Source organism: Rattus norvegicus, chromosome 18 (assembly GCF_036323735.1).
Source record: "Rattus norvegicus strain BN/NHsdMcwi chromosome 18, GRCr8, whole genome shotgun sequence".
NCBI lineage: Eukaryota > Metazoa > Chordata > Mammalia > Rodentia > Muridae > Rattus > Rattus norvegicus.
Genome location: NC_086036.1, coordinates 4,269,948 through 4,294,000, shown reverse-complemented (window position 1 = coordinate 4,294,000; position 24,053 = coordinate 4,269,948). Strand labels below are relative to the sequence as shown.

General features: G+C 44.2%; 2 protein-coding genes across 22 annotated transcripts in view; one reads left to right on the top strand and one right to left on the bottom strand.

The window, feature by feature from the left end:
• Osbpl1a (oxysterol binding protein-like 1A) overlaps positions 1–24,053 on the top strand; it is a 204,778-nt gene that overhangs the window by 89,511 nt on the left and 91,214 nt on the right. Inside the window, exon 16 of one of the 19 annotated variants that reach the window (XR_010059549.1) lies at positions 4,322–6,042. The gene's annotated coding sequence lies outside the window, so the exon portion shown is untranslated. 19 annotated transcript variants of the gene reach the window in all.
• Positions 2,609–7,565, bottom strand: Osbpl1al (oxysterol binding protein-like 1A like). Of its 3 annotated transcripts, XM_039097409.2 has the most exons (3): positions 5,599–7,565; positions 5,409–5,511; positions 2,609–2,839 (listed from the first exon to the last, which is right to left on the bottom strand). In XM_039097409.2, exon 1 carries the CDS (start codon positions 7,457–7,459, stop codon positions 6,461–6,463), a length of 999 nt encoding a protein of 332 aa, XP_038953337.1. In that variant the 5' UTR covers positions 7,460–7,565; the 3' UTR covers positions 2,609–2,839; positions 5,409–5,511; positions 5,599–6,460. The 3 variants fall into 3 exon arrangements, with proteins under 3 accessions (XP_038953337.1, XP_038953335.1, XP_038953336.1); XM_039097407.2 differs by having other exon boundaries at positions 5,409–7,565; XM_039097408.2 differs by having other exon boundaries at positions 2,609–5,511.

The following is a 24,053-nucleotide window of genomic DNA, read 5'->3' as shown; positions in this document are numbered from 1 at the left end:
AGGCTGGCAGACGGCTCAGTGGTTAGACATGCTTGCTGCTCTTACAGAGGACCCAGGCTGGCAGACGGCTCAGTGGTTAGACATGCTTGCTGCTCTTACAGAGGACCCAGGCTGGCAGACGGCTCAGTGGTTAGACATGCTTGCTGCTCTTACAGAGGACCCAGGCTGGCAGACGGCTCAGTGGTTAGACATGCTTGCTGCTCTTACAGAGGACCCAGGCTGGCAGACGGCTCAGTGGTTAGACATGCTTGCTGCTCTTACAGAGGACCCAGGCTGGCAGACGGCTCAGTGGTTAGACATGCTTGCTGCTCTTACAGAGGACCCAGGCTGGCAGACGGCTCAGTGGTTAGACATGCTTGCTGCTCTTACAGAGGACCCAGGCTGGCAGACGGCTCAGTGATTAGACATGCTTGCTGCTCTTACAGAGGACCCAGGCCAGGTTCTTAAGCGCCCAGTTGCTTGACTCACACCTGCCTATCCCTGCAGCTCTAGGAGACCTAGGCTCTGGGCCTGTGCTTGAGTGCACATCTCGCCTCGATCCCACCATACACACACACATAATTTAAAATAATTAAAAAGACTTTACAATCTCTGATAAAAGTACATTTATAAATTAAGTCAATTTTTTGGTTGTAATTCACTATGTACTTCTGATTTTGCTTGACTGACTGGTTATTTGCAGTCTATTCCAAGCTTAACTCTAAAGATCAGGCATGTGCTTCATGTAAGAAATGCACGATGCTGAATGGCGAGGGAGGATTAAAGAGGCTGCAAAGGGCCCAAGCAGGTAGGACCAGAGCTGAGACCAAGGCAGGCCGTTAGGTAAGGCATCAGGGAACCTGGCCAGAGGTCTTGGGATGGCAGTGGGCAGAGCCTATTTGAGGGCGAGCTGATTTAAGGTGCAGGTCCCAGACCAGGTAGATTGCACTTTGAATGGTCTGTGTGAGGTGACTCAGAGACAAAGTTGCAGGGTCATTGCAGGTTGATATCGGCTCCTGATGGGTTTATATCAGGTGGGTGCTGCCACAGCACAGCATTAAGTATCCTTCCTGGTTGTGAGGGGGTTTGAGCCTATGTGTGCTGGGTGCTGTGTTCCTGGACCTGGTTTTTCTAATACTGCTTTCGCATGCTCCCGCGTGACTGTTTTCCTTTGCTCAGTTGATAGGTGATGTTTTGCTTGGCATGAGTAAGCTAGCTTTTGTCTGTGCATGCTTTGTCCTCTACAGCTGATCATCGTTTGTCTGCACACAGCAGATACAGTCATTCTGCATCAGCAAATGACGTTGCGAAAAATGGTCACCCAGGGTAAGGAACAGCCTGGAAGATGTTGTTTTGTACACCCTAGAGCAAACATGACCAGCTTGTTCTCCTCGACCTTCTCACCATTTCATCTTTAAATGATTAAATGTCAGTTTCTCCAAAAACACTCCTCCCTGTTCGGCATTTCTGGTTTGGCAGTTGGCATAACTTCATGTGCTAGTTTGTTTAAGTGAGGGTGGTACGGTGTTCTGAGTACACCTGAACCGAGAGTATAACTTTGGGGCCAAATTATACCGCTGGCTTTATCTGGTATTTAGCACTCTGTAAATCCAAGTCTCTTGTTTTTGTATGTAGTACCTAATGAGTGTGTGTAGACCTTTTTGTTCAAGGGAAGGATGATTTTAAGGCTGAGTAGAAATTAAGTTGGCATACATTTAATTTCTGGAGAAATACATGTTTTAATTTTTAAATTACTCCTTAATAAAGTAGTGTATAACTCATCTCTTAGTGTTGGCTTAGTGGTAAGACTGTTAAATTTTTTAGTCTCTAAACTTTGCCAGGAAGATTAAGTGCAGTAGTGTAAACAGAAGGCCCTGCTGCACTCAGACTCTGACTAAAACCTGGCAGTATTAATCCTAATTCATTACCCTGTGGTCCCTTTTCTCTGGGTCTTTACTATTTCATTTGCCGTGCTTTGAGAAAAGGTAGTCATCTCAGGAAACTTTTCATGAATGCTGTGTGTAATGTGATGGCACGTGTTCTCAGCATGTGGGCTAAGGCAGGAGAGTCACCATGATTTTGAAGACAGCTTGGACCATATACTGGGTTTGAGGCCATCTTGGGCTACATAGTGAGACTCTGCCTACTCCTCCCTTTCTCTTGGGATGGTTCTGTTTTGTTCCTGGAATTATTGCCTGCCATCTAAGTAGCAGTGAGTGGTCCCTGCACTTTGATATCTGGTAAAGGAGACAGACAGGAAGATGTCAGGAGCCCTGGTCACAAAGTCTAGTGGGCCTGCTTTAAATTTCAGTCTTTGACCAATTGTATGATGGGTTTCCGTAAAGCAAAATGTCTAAATAATGCAGGGTCAAATGCATAGGCACACAAGGAGTGTAGCATACTTGAACAGTTTTTACTTAGTAACTCGTATGTAATATTTCAAACTTTTAGTATACCTTTAAGATAGTTTTTCGGAAACATTGTGAAATTTCATCTCTCAGTAAGATGTATCAGTTTCCTTCTGAGAAATGAGGGGAAATGAGAAATAAATAAGTAGTTTCTATGAAGTTTTTCTTTCTTCCTTTTTCACCACCACCACCACCACCACCACCACCACCACCACCACCACCACCACCACCACCACCACCACCACACGATCATCTTCAGACAGGTTTTCAATACATAGCCATGACTGACTTTGAACTCTCAATGTACCTACCTCAGCTTCCAGAGTGCTGGGGTTACAGGCAGGAACCAGCAGGCCAGACTTGACGTTTGTCCTTCAAATGTAGTAGAATCACAGCATAGGGGCTGCTAGCGTAGTCAGGATCACAGTGGCATGATGTAATGCCTTACTTATCTGCAAGTATAAGTTGCACTTTTCCTGCTTTATTAAATTTATTTATTAAGAGAGCAATCATAAACTTAGAGGTCATGCAGACTGGCATCTCATTTTTGGCTCAGCTACTTAATTGCTTCTTGGTTTGTTTTTTTGTTTTTTTGTTGTTGTTTTTTGATTTTTTTTTTAATGGAGTCCTGTTTGTAAATGCTGTGGCCAGTTAAAAACACACTCAGTAGTTCTGAAGATTGGAGAGCCTTGTGGCCACACACCGGTTTTGCACCTGCTTCAGAACACACAGGGATGGCTGTGAGCGGCTAAGCCCCATAGCAGCAAACCTGCTCTTCTTCTACTCTTCTTCCTTGGCAGTTAGTTTTAAAGATGCTTGGCTACTGGGTTGTTTTTGAGGCCCTAGGATGTAATCAAGGGCCTTGTGCACGCCAGGTGAGGGCTCTGCTGCTCTGCCCACTCTAAGCCCCACACATGGATCTTAGAATGTAAAGATTTTAAACTTACTTTATATTCTCCGGTGTCGTGGGGTCGTCTCTTTGCATTAGTCATCAGTTTCTGCCTCATACAGAGATACTTTTAAGAAAATACTCACAGGATTGTGCTAAAGAGATCAGACCTAATAACACCCTTAAAGTCTTATTTGATCCTTGGCTTTTATAACAGCTATGTGCTTGCGTGTAGCAGTGGAGTACTTCTTCTGATTTATGTGGTCTGATTATGGTTTATTTACAAGGAAACTAGAGTATCACACTCGGTCCAGTCACATCCGTGATAGAGTATGCTGGCTCGAAATGGAAGCTAAGACAGTTTCAGTGCTCCTGGGCTTTTGTGAGTGAGCCTCGTGCCTTCCGGCTCTGTGATTTGTGGGTGTTTTTACTTTTGGGGACATGCTCTCCTATGGCCTAAATAGCTGGAGCTTTCATTATAAACTGTGCATAAATGAAGTAGATTGTGAGAAGATTTTAAATTCTTAAAAGAAAGAGCAACTAACTCATTGAGAAAACTGTAGTGTCCCAAACTAAGCTGGAAATTTCCATGTGTGTGCGTGTGTGCGTGTGTGCGTGTGGTGGTGGTGGTGGTGGAGGGGCATGTGGAGGCCTGAGAACTTAGGCTATTGTTCCTCTGACATCACCCACTTTGTTTTTTGAACAGGGCTGTCACTGGCCTGGAATTCACCAAGTAGTCTAGGCTGGCTGGCAAGCCCCAGCGATTCACCTCAAGTGCCATTACAAGTGTGAGCAGTGTTGCCCAGCTTTTTTTGTTTGGGTTCTGGGGGTCAAAGTCAGGTTCTCTTGCATGTAAGGCAAGCCCTTAACGGACTGAGGTATTGCCTGAATACTTTTGTTTATCTTTAGAAGGGAAAGAAAGCTCCAGGAACACATGGAGATAGTAATGCCGTTTGCTTTGTTTTGTTTTTCCTTAACCTAGTCTGAGACCCTCAAAAAGCTAGACATTTGTTTCATAGATTATATACTTCTGTTTTTCTCACAGAGTATGTTCTGGAAGCATCACATCGATACGCGGAGCCACCATTGGCATTGTCCTTGGCTCCCTGAGTGCTTAGTCAAACCAGTCTTTTGAAGTTGGGAACCTGCCTGTTTGAAGTTGCTAGACGCTCACTTATAAACATCACACTTGGTGTTAAGCCTCCTGCAGCTGAGGAGAGGTGACCCAGATGTGTGGCTAGGTGATGGTGGTGTAATGGAAAGATGCAGATACGCTGGACCATCTGGAAGGTTACAATGTGTGCTGCTTCTCTGCATAGAACACTGATACTGTCGAAGAGAAATTGTGATTGTGTGGGCTCGCCACTCTTCCAAGGAATAACCTCTGGTGTCCATTTAACTTCCTGTGCTTTCCAGTAGTGCTTCAGTCATTTTGTGTCCCTCGGCTCGAGTTCGCTAATGGCGAATGTAGCTCCTTCACACACCCATTCTAGCTGCACATTCTCAGTCTGTCCTGGGCCCTCACCTCTGTGTGTGTGTGTGTGTGTGTGTGTGCTGGGCCGCTCATGGTGCTTCTCGTCTGTCCTCTGTGGCTGCTCTGTCCCTGCTTATTCACCTTCAGAAGTGTTGCTTCTCCTACTGTCCGTGCCTTATATATTAGTAGTTATGTGGGTGGTCTTCCTGTAGCATTCTTCCTGGACTGGTAGTACCCACTCCTTTCTTTAGAAATACACAATTATTTATATATTGACCTTAGTCATTTCCTGAGCTCTGAGTCCATATGCCAGCTGCTTTTTTTTTTGTAATACTTTGTATATTTCTGTAAGAGGTAATTCAAAAACAATTTTGTCTAAAATTGAATTCTCCAATTCATAGAGTTATCACTGTAGTTGAGACCATGGCAATTATTTCTGGTTGACCCTTCTCCTCACCCCTTTTGACTAAATTCTCTCAGTCTGACATCATTTCCTTCCAGTCCCCTTCTCCATACCAACACATTCTCCCTGGCTGCTCTGGTAATGTTCCCAGGATAGCCCTAAGGACGAGTGCAGTGTCCTAATCCCAGGTTCCACCCTTCAAAACTAGGTTAGGTGCTCCTCCCCTCCTGGTTACCACATTGTATCATTGCTTACAGCACGCCAGAGCTCTTTAAAGGCGAGGCTCTTCAGTGTGTCTGTAGCATAAGGCTTGGCATGTTGTAGATGGTTAATAGAGGTCTGAATGGATGAACAATGACTGTACAAAAGAAAAAAGAAAGACAGCTTTTGAGTCACACCAGTCTACATATAAACTCTGCTGCTTCTGCTTTAAGCAGATGTGTACCTGTTTAGGAGTTCCACTTCCAACTCTGGAATCCGAGATACAAATGAGCAGGGTCACGTGAAGAGATCAGTGCAGTGCCCCTCCCCCATTCTAGTGTCCTTGTAAACTGCCTTCTAAAACAAAGTTCCTTTGTTGTTTATCCCTGCTGTGAGGACCTTCTGTAAGCTGAATTCTTTTTCTAGATCTCTGGGCTTGAAGGGGAAATTTTGTAGCCAGGGCCTCCTCTTCATGGCCAAGTGTTCTCAGTTATTAATCTATAATTTTCAAAGACACTGTGAAACTTTCCAGACATGGATTCCAAGTTTTCTGACTGAGCTGTGTGCGCCTACAAATAGCTGGCCACCGATCTAAAGGAACACGAGGTTCTCTGGGACTTGTTAAATAAACACCAGTTTTGTGGATCGCAGCCCTGCTGGGTAAACTGCTCGTCTGGGTAGAGAACAGGTGTGTACATTTTACAAGTTAGTTTCCTTTTGTTTCTCCACCAGAGCCTCAGTTACCCAGAAGTCTCATTAGCATGGCCGAAGTGTGTATTTGTGTGGGGGAAAGTCGGCCCCTGCAGTCCTTGTCTATCCTTCAAGGCTGCTCAGAATGAGAAGCCATCTCTCTTAAGTGGTTAGCAGAGCAGAATGTTTGACTCTGCTCAGCTTCAGCTCATACCCACTGGGGTGTAAGTAAGTAATGTAGACTCGCTCTGCTTTAGGGATAGTGAGCCCTTCTGCAGCAGCCAAGACTGCAAAGAGCATGCCTTTCGCCTTAGTGAGTTTCCTCAGCAGCAGAGTGCTGGCCGTTTAAAAGTTGTCAAGGAGAGGGCTTGAGCACAAGGCCACTCTAGGACCTTGCAGGAGCCTGTGTGCGCCGCTCACGCTATGAGCCAGGATCCCTTACTTCTCTCCTTGGAGAATCTCAGCGGCTTAGAGGCTGTGGGCAGGCTCTCCGCGGCAGCGGTCCCTACCTGAGCTTCCCGGAGTCGACACACCAGGGAAGAGGAGGAGGGACTGTGACCACAAGGAAGGGAACCGCCTGCTGTAGGCTGCAGGCCACACAGCCCGCCGGCTCGCCGGCTCAGCTCTACCGGCTGGGACTCTGCGGGCGGGTGAGCCCTGGAGGGCGGGTCTGAGGCCGAGCCCAGCGGCCAGGGCGAGGGGCAGCGCCGACCTCTGTGGTCAAGCAGCGGAGAACTGGGCCACCGGCTGAGCCTCTGTTCGACCTCAACCGCTGCTGGGAAGGCGGGCGCAGCTGCCGGACCAGGGGCGGGCCGCAGAGGTGACTTAGGGAGACCTTGCGGTACTGCCCTGGGTCGTGCCTCACCGATCAGATTGTCTGGAGGGAAGGAGAGCAGGCCGAAAACATCTGTGCTGAAGCTTGCGGAGGAGCTGGGGTGCAGCGCACCAGCCTGGGTCTTCAAGACCCAGCCCAGGTGGGTGGGTTTGTGTGCTTGTTCAGCCCTTCCCTGGAAGCTCTGGTGGATGGGGGCTGGGGTGCCGCCCTCGCACAAGGCAAGAAAGGGGGGAACAGCCAGATGTGATCCAGGGATGTGAGTTGATCCAAGAATAGTTGGACGGGTTTGTGCGGACCCCAATGGAGCCTTTACTGCCTGGGGCGGGGTGATGTAGCCACGAGACCCAGTGTCCCCTTTCCTCTGCCAGTGGGGAGGGCTGGGGTGGGTTCTCTGCCTGGTGTTTGTCCCTTGGATTCCTAGAAGAGCCCCCTGGGAACAGCCCTTGGCTGTTGTCTCACATTCATATGTTAGTATTAGGTCAAGCCTGGCTGGAGTGGGAGGAGTAAGGCTGGGACAGACAATTGTCCTAAATAACCTTCCAAGTTGGTGATTTTTTTCCTGTCTCTCTGACATTGACATGAACTTAACCAGGGCAGTTTCAGAGATTGCTGAAATTCCTAGAGCCAGCGGAAGTACATGGGCGGATTGAGGAGAGAGAAGTCTTGTGTATAGCGGGGGCTTTCATTTTCGAACGTTTTGATGAAGGGTTTTTCATTACCCAGACGCTGTCTTTGTAGCTTAAGCTCGCTGGCATCTCGCTCCCTGGCATTCCGAGGATCTGGTTTTCAGTTGGGCTGGATTTTTTTTCTTTGGAGGGAAATGGTCCGGAGAGAAAGATGGGAGGGTAGAGCTGGTATAGCTCTTAAGAGTTATAGAAGCTATTAAAAGTTTCTTCACTTTAATTAGATTCAAAGGCGGCATTTGGCTCATGAAGGCATTGCTTGGCAGAAAGCAGTGTGAAAAGAGAAAAATGCTTGCAATTCGTGTTGGTGGACAAAGTGCAGGGTAGATGATGGGGGCAGAGTGTAAAGTCTCCATTCCACAGGATGGAGCTTCACAGGCAATGTTTGATCAGGTCAGTTTTGGTCTGGTAAGTGTTCAGTCTCGATGTAAGGACTGAGCAGTTATCTCAGCTTATGTCTCCATGTTACTTTTGCCAGGATTGGACGTAAAGGAAGTTGAATCCTTGTGAATACAGTTGCTAGACTGCAGTGCTCTTCTTTAGGGGCCTTTTATAGATTAATTTTCAAGAATTTCATTGATGGTAAAAATGACCCACATAGTATTTTTGCTCAGTTCTTTCTTCACTGTACAAAATGGGAGAATATAACTCAGTTATTTCACAATAAAATGAAGTGCATTACTCACACATACGATAGTTTATAAAAGCACATTTAAAATAGGATGTATAAACTGATGAGTTCTTAATACTCTGGTGGCTCATACCTTTTATCTCAGTACTCTGGAGAGAGTCCTACAGGATCCAGAGGCTGAAGATTTTTTACAGAAGCAACAAGTCAAAAGCAAGCAAAAGGGTGAATGTTAGCAGAGTTAACGGCTGGAACAGAGTCAGGAGAGGACAAGCAAGGTCTCTCCTAAGGACTTTGTGGAATGTGCTTAAAGAGTTTTAAACCTAGGCTAGAAGTTAATGTCACTGAAAGACTTTTACCCAAGGAGAAATTTGATCAGATTTGTTATTTAGGAGAATTGGAGGACAGGCCTGCAATCAGGACATCAAGGGACAGGGATACAAGAGACAGAATAGGACTAAGTCAGGTTTGTTACATAAGCAGAGGAAGTTACAGAGCAGAGGCATTTCATAAAGCCTAAGTTGGATTGATGTGAGGCATCAAGGGGAAGGTGGAGTCCAGCTGACTCCCAGCTTTCTGGTACAAATTACTGCATAGGTAGGGAATAGGAATGTGGGAAGGTGAGTTAGCTCTGATTTTGACATGTTGACACACCCTTCCTTGTCCTATGAAAGCTGAGGAATCATTGGTACTTCCCCCAACATCCTTCATTCTCAGAGGCCCAAAAGTGAGGAATACCACAGACATGAAGTTTGAAATCAAAGGAACAACAGTGACATGTAGACAGCAAATATGAGGAAAGGAGAGAACAGGGAGGACACCAAGAGAAGTCAGCCTGACAGCAGGGGAGAGCCCCAAAGCAGGCGAGGCCAGGAGCCAGGGTGTAGAGGAGTACAGGTGAGGACTGTCTGTAGCCTCAGCTGCTGGAGCCAGGCGGCCAGTGGGCTCTTGAGTGTGAGGACGTTTATGCTCACTTAGGAAGAAGCCAGACCACAGCCAGCAGAACAGTGGACAGACAGAGAGAGCAAGGTTGTAGAAATTATAGCTGTAGACTGATTATCTCTGGTTCGTGATCTACAAATCCTGACAGTTGTGCTCTGTTCTAGTCCTTATGTTTAGGATTTCTTTTTCTTGTCCATAATTTCCTGGTAAGGGCTTTCAGGGCAATGTTGGATAGATGGTGTGATAGTGAATCCACATTTTCCCCAAGATTTAAAACAAACGATGGTAACCTCTACAAATTAACTAAAAAAATAGTTAATAATTATCATTTACCATACTGATGATGTTCACATTTCATTCTTATATCTTTTTTTTTTTTAAGATTTATTTATTTATACACTATAGCTGTCTGCAGACACACCAGAAGAGGGCATTCATCCCATTGCAGATGGTTGTGAGCCACCATGTGGTTGCTGGGATTTGAACTCAGGACCTCTGGAAGAGCAGTCAGTGGCCTTAACTGCTGAGCCATCTCTCCAGCCCCCTCTTCTATCTTTTAAAGTCAGGAACAATGCTAAACTTTGGATTTTACCTTCTTTTTATAAGTGAGAATGGCTTGCAACTTTTTAGTCTTCATCAGATGTGAAGGTTATTCTAATGTCATAAGGTCAGTTTGGTAGTATTCACTCTGCTATGTTCCTACAGCTTGTGTAAAATTGATCTAGTCTTTGAAGTTTAGTAGAAAAATTTTAACAAAACTATCCTTTATAAGTTTTGTGAACTACTATTTAAACATATTAACTAATTATAGGACCACTTTGGTTTTCTATTTCTTTTAGCATTAGCTTTGGCAAGTTATGTATTTCTAAGGACATCCCCTTCCCATTAAAGTCTGTTATGAAGTTTCTTGTTATGAAGGTTTCATTAGAACTCCTTTATTGTCTTTTAAATTTATTTTGGATATATAGCTATGCTCTATTTTTAATATATATTCTTAGAGTATTTATGAAAGCATTTCCCCCTTTCTTCAAATTAATCTGTAACCATCAAATAAGTTTCGTTAAAACTTTGCCTGCCTGTATTTTCAAAGATCTACCTTTAGCTGTGACATCTATTTTACCTTATTATTTTAAATTAAAATTTACAGTTTTCTCTCACTTTCTGTGAGTTAACCTTTTCTTTATTGTTTGTATGTGAATTATACTTTATTCTCTGGAAATGTAGACACTGTGTTCAACATTATTCTTTTCTAGATTGTAGTTATTCTTGTGTTTGAGCAGTTTGTAATTTAGTGAATGTCATCGCTAGCTTTATCGTCACTTTGTGTTCTGTAACATTGCATTTCAAGATTGCTTCTTGACAGGCTGCAGGTGCTAAGGTGAGCTGTGTAAGCAGACACCCTACTATATTTACAACAACTGAAACTTGGAGGCGGTTTGGATGTCTTCCATGTCCCTTTCCCCTCTCCCTTCCCTCCCTGCTGTGGGTCTGTTACTCTTCATTTCTCTCTGTGGGCTCTCCTTCCCTTGTCACTCATGTTCCCTCGCCACACACTTTATTTTTTTCATGTCAATCATTTCCTTGCCTCTGTCTTTTGTCCCTTCTTGCTTTGCAGTAGTTTCTTTAAAAGCCATTTGGTAACCATGTCTCTGGATCCATGCGTCTAGTTTCCTAAGTGCTCACAGGTTCACATGAGTTACGGCAGGTGGAGCACCTAGGAGGGATGCCTAGATGGAAAAGGGGCTACGCCGTGGGACCTGAGGCACCAGTTCAAGTAGCAAAGAGAGCTTGGTCTTTGGCTCTGGGCAAGCATTTTAGCAAAGCTTGCTGTCTTCCTGTGTAACATAGGGTTTCTTCTTAAGTCCTTTCCACCACAAGTTATATTGAAACTGATATGGGAAAACAATAAATTTATTATTAGTTTTATATTTAGGTAGTTATCGCATGCTCTATAGCATGCTCCAGCGTGATGTACTAGATGAGAGATGCCGTGATGGGACATGGACCGTGAAGGGAAGGGCAGCGGCGCACAGTTGTACCTGTGCTGAGGCAGGGAAGCCTGTGCCGGGGACACCTGCTCTTCTTTACTGAGCTCCATTCGCTACGGGGGTCGGGGCAATTCTGAGCAATCAGCTTCCACTCACAAGAATGTTTCAGTAGTAGATACTGTGTAGTAGATTCTGAACCCTGAACAGCTGAATGAGAAATGATGCTCTGTGAGTGTGACTTTGTTCATTTGCATATGACAGAGAGGATTTGAATATATGCCTCATTTATTTTTTCTTTTAGTTCTTCCTGAAAATTGAAAATAATCCGTCAATCTTGTATGGCATGTCTCACTAGTTTTATGGGTTTCATTGGGATTAGGTGTAAGTACATGGACAATGAAAGTAAAAATACCCTCTCATCACCTGACAGCTCCATGGAACACAGAAAAGAAATAGACTTACTTGTTCTCAGAGGAGGGGACTAGGGCCTGGAGACAGGCTGGCCTAGTTGTGTAAGCTTATATAGGTAGGAGAGTGTACAACTTAGAGCTCAGGTTAGAGTGTTGCCTCCGGGTTTAGTGCCAAAGAACAAATACAGCTATAGTTAGGCAAGGTCCACAGGAGGAGGTGGCCCCCCTTTGTCAGTGTCGGTGTGGTCTTTGGATAAACTAGTTTCTCACCTTGGCAAAGGCACATCCAGTTTAGAAATAAGAAAAGCAAATGGCCAAGAATATTGACTTCAGACTTCCAACAGAATACCTGTATTCAAGGCACACAACAGGAAATTGTTGTCTGTCTTCTTGGAAGAAATTCTGCTTGGGATAAATTGTGATTCAGAAGAAAGGAACATAAACATTTTTCTAGATAGTCTAAGTATTGTCCTGAGATTAAATTAGACTATCAGAATGCTGTAACCTGGGTTGTGTTCATTCGATCCTGGAAAGCGGCCCTCACCAAGTTCTAACACACGTACACCTCAGTTTCTTTTGGAGTGCTTTTTGAGAAATGATGTGCTTACTCACATGATCCCTTTGTCCTATGCACTCATATTCTCATATGCTGGATGAGAAATTAGAGCTAAGGGCAAAGAGGGAGTTTGTTTTCCCTGAAGAACTGTGTTTTTTTCCTCTCCTTGTGGACAATTAAAGGTTCATAATTGATTATATTTCTCTTTCTGTTTGGCCTTTAGAGAACTGAGAGCCACATGCAGGGCTTGTCCTCGGCATCTACATAGGTCTGTCGTATAGGGGTCCTAGTAAAGGCTGTCGAGGTCTTCTGTATGTTCACGACTTCACTGTGGGCAGCCTCTGAATTGCAGTGTTGTCTTGTGATTAGTGGTATATGCTGTGTATTTGTGTACAGAAGTATATTTAGGGATTTTCCTCTAAGTGGGATTAGTAGTTTTTTTTATGCCAACAACATTTGCGTTTTATCTTGACTTTGTTGTAGATAGTTTCAAGGATACAAGTTAAATATACAGCATATATTATAATGGGAGGTTTTAAATTTTTTCTGTAGATGAGTTTAACTATATATTTTAGTCTAATATTTGGAGAAAAGATTTTAGGGAGTCAGATACACAGTGGACTTTCCTTTGTAACTACACTGGGTATGTCAGTCAGAGTTGTTAAACACATGTGCATCGTCTTCCAGCTGTCCCGTCCACCCTTGGCAGTGTCTCACCTGTAAGGGAAAGTCTGTCTATGAAACAATACCCTGTTCTATTCTCCATCTCTGTGAAGCTGATGCGGTACTGCACCTCATACAAGAGGAATCATAGCGTAGTCGCAGTAGTTGTCCTGTTCTCTTTGACTGGATTCATCTACCATAACATGTTCAGTGCCGTTCTTGTTGGAGCATGGGTCAGGATTCCTATATCTGAAGCAGAAAATGTCCAGCCGTATGTGTGTTATTTTTTGTTTATGCACCCTTGGTGGGAGAACCTTTGGCTATTGTAAAGAATGCTGCTGTGAACATGGCCATGCAAAGACTCCTAAGTCTGGCTCATTGTGGTTCTTTAGTATACCTAGGAACATGCCTGCTGTCATACAATACTTGTGGCTCCATGAGCTCCACCACACTGCTTTCTACAGGAAGTGTACCTTCTAGTTTATGTTCCTGTTAACAATGCCAAAGGATCAACGTTCTCTGCATCTCTATCAATAGCAGGTTTATTTTGTTTTTGTTTTTTAATTTTTTAGTTAAATAGTAAGTATCCTAAGAGTGTGAGGAAAAATGTAAGAAGAGTTGCTAACATTTTCTATGCAGATATTACCCCCAAATTGTCAGACTATCCCTTCCTGACATTGGGCCACACTTGTCTTGCAAAGCATTAATTTTACATTGTTTTTGGAACTGTTCATTTGCTACATGGTGGGAGGGTGCGCCTTAGTGTGCCCCCTCCCCCTTTCAAAAGCGCCACAAAGCAGGCGTGGCTTTCTGTGTGCACACATGTGAGTGTGCACCAGTCCAAGGCTAGAGGTTGGCATTTGTTTCTTCCTTCTGCCGTTGTTCTCTACCTCACTCTTTGAGGGAGATCTCTGACTGGACCTGGATAACCAGCAGGGCCCTGAGAGATCCTCTTGTCTCTACACCCTAGCCCCAGGCTTACTGGTTTGCATGTTTTCTTGTGTGAGTGCTAGGGACCCAGATTCAATGTGCATGTTATAGCAAACACTTTACCCACGGACATGCTCCTCTGTCCCAGTGCATAAGTTTTTTTTTTTGTTTGTTTGTTATTTTTGTTTGTTTGTTTGTTTGTTTTGTTTTTTAAATTAAGGCTTGGCTTACATGTGTTTTATTTTTATATGATCTCTCTGTATTGTAGATACTAAATAATGGTTTGATGTCATATTTTCAAGGATTATTATTTAATCAAACAGAATTTTGTCATATATAGGTATAAAATATGAGGTAAGCAATAGTGGTATAGGCAGGTATGTGGGGCTGAAGCAAACAGTAGATATTTCCTAAGTCTAGGGAATGATAAACTTCATTTGAAAAGAAAACTCAGAATGTGTTATATTGAAATGAGTTTTAGATCTTTAGCCATACTTATAAATACAGAGTTCCTAAAAATGATAAAGAAAAAAAATGTAAGATTGAAACTTTAGAAAATGTAATCACAAAGTTATAAAGAAATCCTAGGTGACATTGATCGTTCCTGTTTGCAGGCATTCGTTCCACAGCTTCTGGCAGCCAGCAGTCACTATAGCAGTGTGCAAACACTTCTGTTGGTGAGCAGACAGATGTGTCTTCCAGGGGTTAAGAGCTGGCAGCCTGAGTCACGCAGATGTGCATTGAATTCCGACTCTGTGCTTGCTTCCTGTGTAATCCTAACATCCTGGAACCTGGCTGCGCTTGGGTTTGCTCATTCAGATAATGACTGCTTCCCAGGAGCACAGCTGACAGCTTCACAGGCGGGTGGGGAAAACGCATCCAGGGTAAACGACATGGCAAATAGCTCCTGCTCCTCCCCTCCTCCCTGCTCCTGCCTGCTCCTCCCTGCTCCTCCCTGCTCCTCCCTGCTCCTCCCTGCTCCTGCCTGCTCCTCCCTGCTCCTCCCTGCTCCTCCCTGCTCCTCCCTGCTCCTCCCTGCTCCTCCCTGCTCCTGCCTGCTCCTCCCTGCTCCTCCCTGCTCCTCCCTGCTCCTCCCTGCTCCTGCCTGCTCCTCCCTGCTCCTCCCTGCTCCTCCCTGCTCCTCCCTGCTCCTCCCTGCTGAATGGTCCCTTTGAGCCACTTGTTCTAGTAGGAGGATGAAAAGTGTGAGAAGGTTAAACTTCCATCAGGGTGAAGTTTTTCCCTTTCTCTTCTTTTGAACTCATGGACCTGGTCAGCTGTGCAGTGTGGGTGTTTCTTCTCTCATGTGAAAGTTTCTCAGCTATTTGGAACAGCTAGAAAATTTCTCTTCCCTCAGCCAAGTATCTTCTAGGACCTTCAGATTGTTACTGTGTAAACCTTTGCAGATGCCTGCCTTCTGGTCAGTGAGAAAAGGTACTTTTTCTTAAGAGTTGTCCTAGGAAGGTGAGTGCAGAGCTTGGTGCTTCTCAGTTGGCTTCCTGCTAGTGGGGAGCTCCGGTGCTGCAGACCACAAGACCTTGCAGGTAACCCTGACTCCCTCGTGGGATTCTTTTCTTTACAACTCCTTGATGTGATCTAAGGATGTGTGGGCCTGTCTTACATCAGAATGTTAACTGTTCCTCAGCAGAGAACATTCACCCTCGTATCCTCTTCCTACTGTGTGTCAGCCTTTGACATACCCATGCCTTCTCAGTGTGGCTCCACCCCCGGGCTCCCAGCATTCCTTTCTGCTTTGTAGACTGTTCAGCATTTGAAGATTCTAGCACATTCAGTGTTTCACCTCGTGTCTTTCCCCTCAGAAGTCAGTAAATGGTGTAAGTGCAGCATTTCCCCCTTAACCACTGTGGGTTCCCTGGGACCTGGGATGCCTGGCATGGAGTAGGTGCTGGCGAATTCCTGTTGGGTAAAGAGGACTGGGACTGAGGCACCCTTCTTCCTTGAAGATTGCATAATACTGCACTTGAAGGGGACCTTCGAGGACCTGCATCCAGTCAGGGTTGGTGTTCTCTCTCTCTCTCTCTCTCTCTCTCTCTCTCTCTCTCTCTCTCTCATAGCTTAGAAGAAAAATCCACAAAGCCAAATTAATTGTTTTAGACTTGTACAGATTTCAAGTCACTTTGGGTTGCTTGGTAAATGAATATTTCTTTTTATATAAGTCATCTTTCCAAGTAGGTGGCTTGAACGCTAGAGCAGCCAGTCCCAAGCCATCTGCTAGACAACTTCCTTGTGCTAGAATGCCGCTGACTGTGCATGGCATTGCCTAGGGAGACTCTCTCCTGTCTCCTGAATGTTCTCTTTAAAAGTAGTCCATCCCACTAAATTGATTAAAATATAATCTTTTTTCTAGTTGAAGAACTATGAAGATATTTGCCAACTCAGGATAAAACATTAAAATTTGACTGAGGCAGAGACAGTCTCAGAAGCAGAAAGGAGGACATTTTTCTTGGTGTCTGTGTGCATGTGTGCATAGGAATGTGCAAGGTGTGGGTGTGTAGGTGGAGAATGAAGACTGATGCTGGACACTGTACTGTTTGTGTCAGGGTCTCACATGCCAGTCTCTGCCTCCTCAGGGCTGGGGTTACAGATGGAGCATCACTGAGCTCAGCTTTTCAGTTTATGTGACAAGTGCTGTGCTAATTGAGCCATCTCCCCTCAGCTTTTAAAGAGGAAATTTTGTGGTCATAGCGTGTCCCTGCCCTGGGGCAGTCGTCAACAGTAGGAAGGAGAGAACTCCTTGTTCTTGTGAGTCCATGGGTGAATCCAGTAAGAACCTCATCCATTTATTTCAGGTTTAGAACAAGTAAACCAATTCCAGAGTGATAGGAACCACAGGGGGCAGGGGGAAAGGAAGGGAAGGGCAGCAGAAGGGCCTGGGGCTCTAGGGGAGTGAGAGGGGGAAGGGTTTGTTCTAGTTCTAGGGCCAGTGATTGGTATACTTGGGCACACACACACACACACACACACACACACACACACACACACACACACACGGGTTGCATATATCTCAATAAAGTGCTTGACTTCAAAAGTCAAGTTAGAGTTGCTTTGATGGGATGTGTGTTATAAATAACCTGGTGTAGTTCTTTGCACAGTGGAACTATCAATTACAGCCCCCGAACAACTGAGGGTAATATTCGTTAAAATGTGATTAAACTTCTCTGCTTTAAAATGCTCACTTCTCTGTTGTGCCATATTTCTAAAACAGAAATGTATTTCCAGGTATATATGATGTACAGATCTGTGGAGAGCGATTACATAAGAGCAGGTTATTTTTAGGTGGAGAGCTTTGCAGCCAAAGAGAGTCTTAGCAGACTCTCAGATTGGGTTCCTGAGCAGATGCTAGGACTGCCCTGTGTGCTGTTCCAGAGGTCCTTCACATGGCTCTCGTCAGATACACTGCGAGAGTGTGGATGATGTAAATGTTGGTTCCTAGGTAGACCTATTTTCAAATACTTTGCTAATTAGGAAATTATGAAATAGAAACGCTTTTTTTTATATACACTGAAATATCACAATCAGAATCTAAGGTCCGCTAGCAAGATTTTTGTGTGTCCATTTTATTCATTTTAGTGTATAAATACACAAACAGCAGCCTGCATTACTGCTTAATACTCTTCATTGTTTTCTATCAGAATGCATATTTATGTTATATTTAGTTTTCTGTGTGTGTGTGTATGTGTCTGTCTGTGTGTCTTTGTGTATGTGTCTGTGTGTCTGTGTGTGTGTGTCTGTGTGTGTGTGTGTGTGTGTGTGTGTGTGTGTGTGTGTGTGTCCCATTCATGGAAACCAGAGGAAACCTGGCAGATGCCCTCCTCTATTGCTGTTTGCCTGATTCCCTTGGAGCATGGTCTCTCACTGGATCTGGAGCTTGTGTCTGCCTTCACACCCCACTGGCCTGCCCGCTGGTCCGCACACTCCAGCTATACTCCTCTCTCCATCCTGTCTCCAGGCATCCCTGTACCCCAGTGATGGGGTTACCAGCAAGTACTATCACATCTGACCTTTTACATGAATGTTGGGATCTGAATTGAGGTCCTCGTGGGTAATTTAAGTAAACTTGGTCTGTGGTTTATGAATACACTAGATGTACACTGGTGTTTGTGTTTGCCTTTAATGAAAATCTCCATACTCAAAACCACGAAATGAATTGGAGATTTACTTTTCCTTCACCCTGAAGAATCAGGATGTGGATGTATGACCTGGCACAGGAGGCATCAGCATTAGAGGCTTTTCTAGTTCCTGTGTTCCCGTGCCTTCTTCCTTAAGTAGACCTGGTAGAGTCTGCAAAATACTGCAGTGCTTTGGGTCAGAGCTGCTCATAGCCAGAGCTGCCAGAGGGACTGAGAGTAGAGTCTTGACTGAAGGCTGAAGGGGCTCTTAGCAAGGAAAAGGAGTCAGTGTTGACAGAACCCAGCACCTTCTGACTGGCCTCAACCTTGTTGTGCGTAGAAACACAACACAGAACACAAGGAAGTTCTGACTCAACAGGGCCTGCAACCAAGCTATCTAATCTGAGAGACAGAAACCTGCAACCAAGCTGTCTAATCTGAGAGAGAGAGAGAGACAAACCTACCAACCCTTGTTAGATTTCTGTAGGGAACTTAAGCTCTAAGCCAGATGTGTGCCTGATAGACCTGCTGGTGCTTGGATTAAGGAACTGTTTGGCGAGCAATGTCACCTGAAGAACCTGCTGAATTTGTCACCTTACAGCAGTGTGGTCCCTAACAGGGCTCCTAAGGAAGGGCTCTAGCAGATACTGGCTGTGGACCAGTAACTTTATGCCTGCGTGTGTGCGTGTGTGCGTGTGTGCGTGCGTGCGTGCGTGCGTGCGTGCGTGCGTCCGTGTGTGTGTGTGTGTGTCTGTCTGTCTGTCTGTCTGTCTGTCTGTCTGTGTGTAAGTCAGGGTTGACCTAAGGCACCATTCATCTTGTAATTTGAGACAGGATCTCTTACTGTGCCTGGAGCTCAAAGATTAGGTGAGGCTTGCTGTGCAGTGAGCTCCAGGGAGCTGCCTGACTTCCTTTCCCCAACACTCGGATTACAAGAGAGTGCCACCATACATGGCCTTTTAACAATAGGTTCTGAAGATCACACTCAGGTCCTCCCTCATGCTTCTAGAGAACAATTTATCAACTGAACCTTTTCCCCAGCCAGGCCTTACTACCTGCTTTTGAAAACATGACTTTAAAATTAGTTCTCGGGGTATTTTATATGTATATGATTATACCCCTCTCCCCCAGATTCATGTCCCTCTCAGTACCCTACCTGACTGCATATCTTTTTAAAAATACCCCACAGAGTTCAATTTGTGCATTTATATCTGCACGGGTTTAGGGTGATCCAATGATTATAGTTGATCAACCTGGGGCCATTCCCTTAAAAACGCTTGCTGTCCCTTCCCCAGGAGCTATTGATGGTCAGTAGCTCCACAACTCCTACGAGCTGCCTCCCTCCACAGGCTGGCACGTTTACTGGCTTGATCTCGGGCAGGCGCCCGAGCTGCTGCGTCTGTGTGTGCAGTCATCTACTCATGTCCTGAAGACACTGTTTAACCCAGGGCTTCTGGGTCTCAAAATCTTTCTGCCTCCTCATCCTTGGTGATGTCTCGGAGTCTTACAGGGAGGGATGTGATGTAGATGTCCCCTTGTGACTGAGCACTTTGTAGACACTTTCTGTGCTTCGACCAGGAGTTAGTTTTCTGTGTTAACTGCTCTTCACCACACAAATGCTTCTCTGAGGAGTGCAAGCAGCGCTGATTTCTGTATATAGACATATATAGTAGAGGCTGCATCAACAGCATGTCCTTTGAGAACAATCATAGTTGTAACTTTACCCTAGGGCCTAGGAGCTCCCTGACATGGTTCTTGGTTACATTTAGAGTTCCAGTAGTAACAGTATGGATTTCATCCTTTGTAGTGGGCCTTACATCCAGTCAGAAAGCAGTTGGTTGACCTTATAATTCTCAGGCCATGACTCACCCTTGGAGGGTTCTTGTGAGGCTGGTCATCACTGTAGCGCAGGGTTCACAGTTGATGGCTTTCCTCCCATAGCAACCAGCATGGCATCTTCAGGTAGTGTGAAAGCCCACCCCCAGGGAGGAAGATGCTGCTTGGTCAGGATAGCTGGGGCTCTCCGTGTTCCATTAACAAGGTATATGGTGCCTTCATCAAGTCCTAGTAGGCCACCAGGAGCAATGGGGTGGCTTTCTTAAATTTTTTTATTTATTAAAAAAAAAAGAAACAAAAAACATTTAGCCATATACTCCTATAGTGAAGATGTAATGACCTAAGAGGAATTGAATCTCTTTTGAGCAGGAGATTTCTGTGTGTAGAGTTAAAAAGATACTATTTTGAAAAACAGATTTTTAGGAAATTTTAAAGCCAAGTGTGGTCATGCATACTGTATTCCCAGTACTTGGAGGTATAGGCAGGAGAGTCAAAAATCACAAAAATTCCAGAATCTTTATTGAATAGGTGAATTTGGAATTTCACTTTTTATTTAAATAGCCATTGTGGATCTGCTGTGTTAAATTGAGGCCTGTTTACAGTGACTTGGATACCCACCATTGAGTGACTTAAGATTCCTTTGTACAGTTTAAATACAGATCCTTTGAAAACCTTTGAAATTAAACCTATACTATAATCTGGACATTATACACCAGGGTACACGTTGCTTCTAAGAAAGTCCAGTAAGAGCTACTATTAGGCTACAGAATGTTTGGGATGTTATATAAGCATTACAGTGCCAAATAATCCAGTGTTTTCATGCCACTCAAGTTCATTTTTCATTGCTGTATTTAACTCCAAAGCCATTAAAGAAACATCTTGTTGGGTCCATACTGTGGGTGCTGATCTGTAAGTGAGATCAAGTACTACTTCACTTCAGAATCTTTTCTTTCTTCTATATTTAAAAGGGATAGGCAGAAAGTAAACTTCCCTGACCCAGTTTCACTTGTATGCAGCATTTGATTTGATTTTCAAGATGTCATTTTTAAGTTATTTTAACAAACTAAGTTCCAAATATTCTGCGTTTACCTGGTTTGTGTAGTATGTAGTTTCTGGGCAGACCGTGCTAACAGCCACTGCCTTGGTTCCCTTGGATCTGTGAATGAAAGACACACACACACACACACACACACACACACACACACACACACACAGTGGCCAGGCACTTTAAGCTTCCTGTAGCTAACATGCCCTTACCTTCATACACAGTACAATACTTCTAAATCTGCCCTCAGCTTAGCTGTATTTTTAATCTCTTGCCTGCTTACCAGGCCCAGTCAGGGAAGTGGCCAGTGGCCACTCTACTGGAGATCTCACCTGACTGGTGGGCTTTCTCTCCCTCTAAGCCATGGTGAATATTTTTTCCTCCTCCTGTGTCCCCTAGTCTGCCTGAGGGAACCTGGAAGTCCCACCTTTCTGCATAGCTATTGGCCACTAGCATTTTCATTGATTGATCAAAAGCCAATTAGGGAACAGGACCTTCAGTGTTTACAAGCAGAACAGGACCTTCAGTGTTCACAAGCAGATTCCTGAACCACCCCATACATCTCACTTTTTCTATCCAATTTAAAAAAAGAAAACAACTCTTCTCTCAGACACATAATTGAACAAAACTGTTAACAATCGTGTAAACTACATAGTATGATATACAATTAACATCTAGTTCATCATATTTGTCAGTTAGATAAAATACTCTACCATCATTATTAACTTATAGAGTTATTATCTATCCCTGAATTATGTTTAGATTTTAGCCTGTAACACCACCTGAAAACCATGTCTTCTACTTTATAACCTCTTTCTCAATTCTAAACAACTTGAATTTGATTATGAGACTATAACTAGGTTTTAACTCCGTCAGAAATCCAAGAATGAATTAAATATTGCCTGAGCATATAGAAAGCACAAAACAGCTTCCAAAATGTAAACAATTATAGAGACAGCTGACTACCTGGACAGCCCCTAGTTTCTTAAAATGTTGGAGCATCTGTCTTTAGCCTTCTGGTCCAGAGCCTTCTGGTCCAGAGCCATCTGGTAGACCTTTTGTGAAGCAAGAAATATGAAAGACTAGCTTACCTTGTCTTGGCAGAGTTTAGCAGTCAACTATGCCACCTCTGTCCTTTTTGGACAGTATATTGTCTGGGGGTGATATAAGCAATTTCTTTGTAGTGGCTACTTTGTCACAATAAGCAACTTCTACTGGAGGTAAAGAAATTTTGTTTTTTTTTCCTCCCCCAAATTTTATTATCACCTCACCCTTCACCCCTACCCCAGTTTATATGCCAGGTGTCTTCTTAAGTAACGTTGCTTTTTCCTTTTTATGAATCCCTTTATCCAACTGTTTCAACGTATCTGTTTTCCTGTTGTTGTTTGGTCCTGGATGAAAGGGTCCCCCCAATTCTGCCCTGATGCACATGTCTGAGTTTGCCTCTGAATGTGATTGAGTAACAAACTCTGCAAGGTCTTTCTTTGAGTGTGTCAGTCAGCAACTAGGTCAGTTATGCCTTCTGTCCAGTGCTGGAGCCCGGGGGCAGAAAGGCATTGCGATTATTTTAGACAGGAGTTCTCTTTGTCTTGGTTTGAGCACAGCTCAGGAAGGTGACTATGAGGAAAGAATATCTTTTAGTGGTGCCAGGAGCCATCTCATTCTGAACTTCTAGACATATTTCATTCATGCTGTCAAGAGATAGTGGCTTCTCTATGTCATATGCTGGGACCAATGTTGGTTGATCTCTGTGCTGTTCGATGCTGTGTGTGTGTGTGTGTGTGTGTGTGTGTGTGTGTGTGTGTGTGTGTGTGTGTGTGTGTTGTGTCTTCCTTATGCAATTAGAAGACAACTTGAAGTTCAATGTATCTTCCTATCTGAATTTGTGCCTACACATTCTTTTCCCCTGTGGGAGGATGACCTGCATGTTCCCTTAATGAAGACCAAGTATACCCATGACTTAGGTCTCAAGAATATCACTCCAGCAATCTTCTCTGTTCATTCCCACATCATTAATGGCTACAAAACACAGGCTGGGCTTTATCCTTATCTCATTTGTATCTTTCTGTCTGCCTTAGTAATCCTATCTAGCCTAGAATGTAAAGTATAACCTGTGAGATATATCCCTCTTCTTCTGTAAGCACGGGTTTAGTCAGCTTATCTACTTCTGTGCTTGACTGTCTCATAGCACCATGTGTGAGACTGAGCTCTGCCTGGCTTGCCCTCTAGTCTACTCTGTTCCAGGTAATTGCAACTCTTACTTGCTTAGTCCCAGCAATGAAACCATATTTGCTTCTTCCTTACTCTATATCACAGCCTGTCATCTGACTGCTTAGTCCCTCCCTCAGAATCTTTCTAGAGTCTGAGTTTTCCTCAACACTTCCACTGCAAGTACCCAGTCTTTTTCTCCACATTTTACTTGACCTCCCCATAGTTTCCTTTTAAGCAAGAGCATACATTCATTTCACTTGAAAACGTATTGTAAGATAGCAAAGAAAAAAGTACAAGAGTGACATCCTTAGAACTCATTATACAAAGTTGCTTAGCAAGTCCTAAAAGCAGGTAGCTGTGTGCTGGACACCAGCATAAGGATATACCCCACATCTCTTCTTTCATCATGACTCACGTGGGATCCAAGTACAGTATCCCAAGACATGTATTCATGTGAGCATTCCATTCCTTATCTTAATTTGTATTTCGTTGTGTTAACTGTGTGCCTCAACTGGACTTGAGGAAGCCTTATGTATATGATGCTGTCATCTATTGAATGTCTTGTGAGGACCTTCCTCTGGTTCATGGCATAGTAGTATATCACATGGATCCTTGCCAACTAGTCTCCCTCCTCTTACGTAGTCTGTTCTAGAAAATATTTAGTCTCAATTTGGGGCTTCTATTCCACCTTTGATCATTCAGTTCCCAGAGAAAAGACGTTTAACCTTTACATTTACCATAAGCCTTAATCAGCACTAGAGCTGTGCAGAGATCTACCCTCTGTGCTATCAGAATCTATTTCCCTGTCAATAACCCCGTGTCATAATTTGCCATGATCCATCTGGGCAGCTCTAAACCCCAATTGGCTAACCCTTGTGGCTATGTGTTCACCATTCACTTACCCTGTGGAGGCCTCCTCCTCTTTCCACCTTCTTCACCTCCTTGTGCTCCTCTTCAAACCCCAAGCCTAGGAACCCTAAACCCCACATATGTCTCTTCTGCCCAGCTATTGGCTGTTACTTAAACCAATGGCTTTAAATTAAGAAGCAACGTTCTCTCTTCCCTGGGAGCAACCAGGCTGGGGTGGGAGGTGGAGACTGGGGGGGGGGCAGTATTTAGCATTACCATATATGGCAAAAGACCAAACCTGAA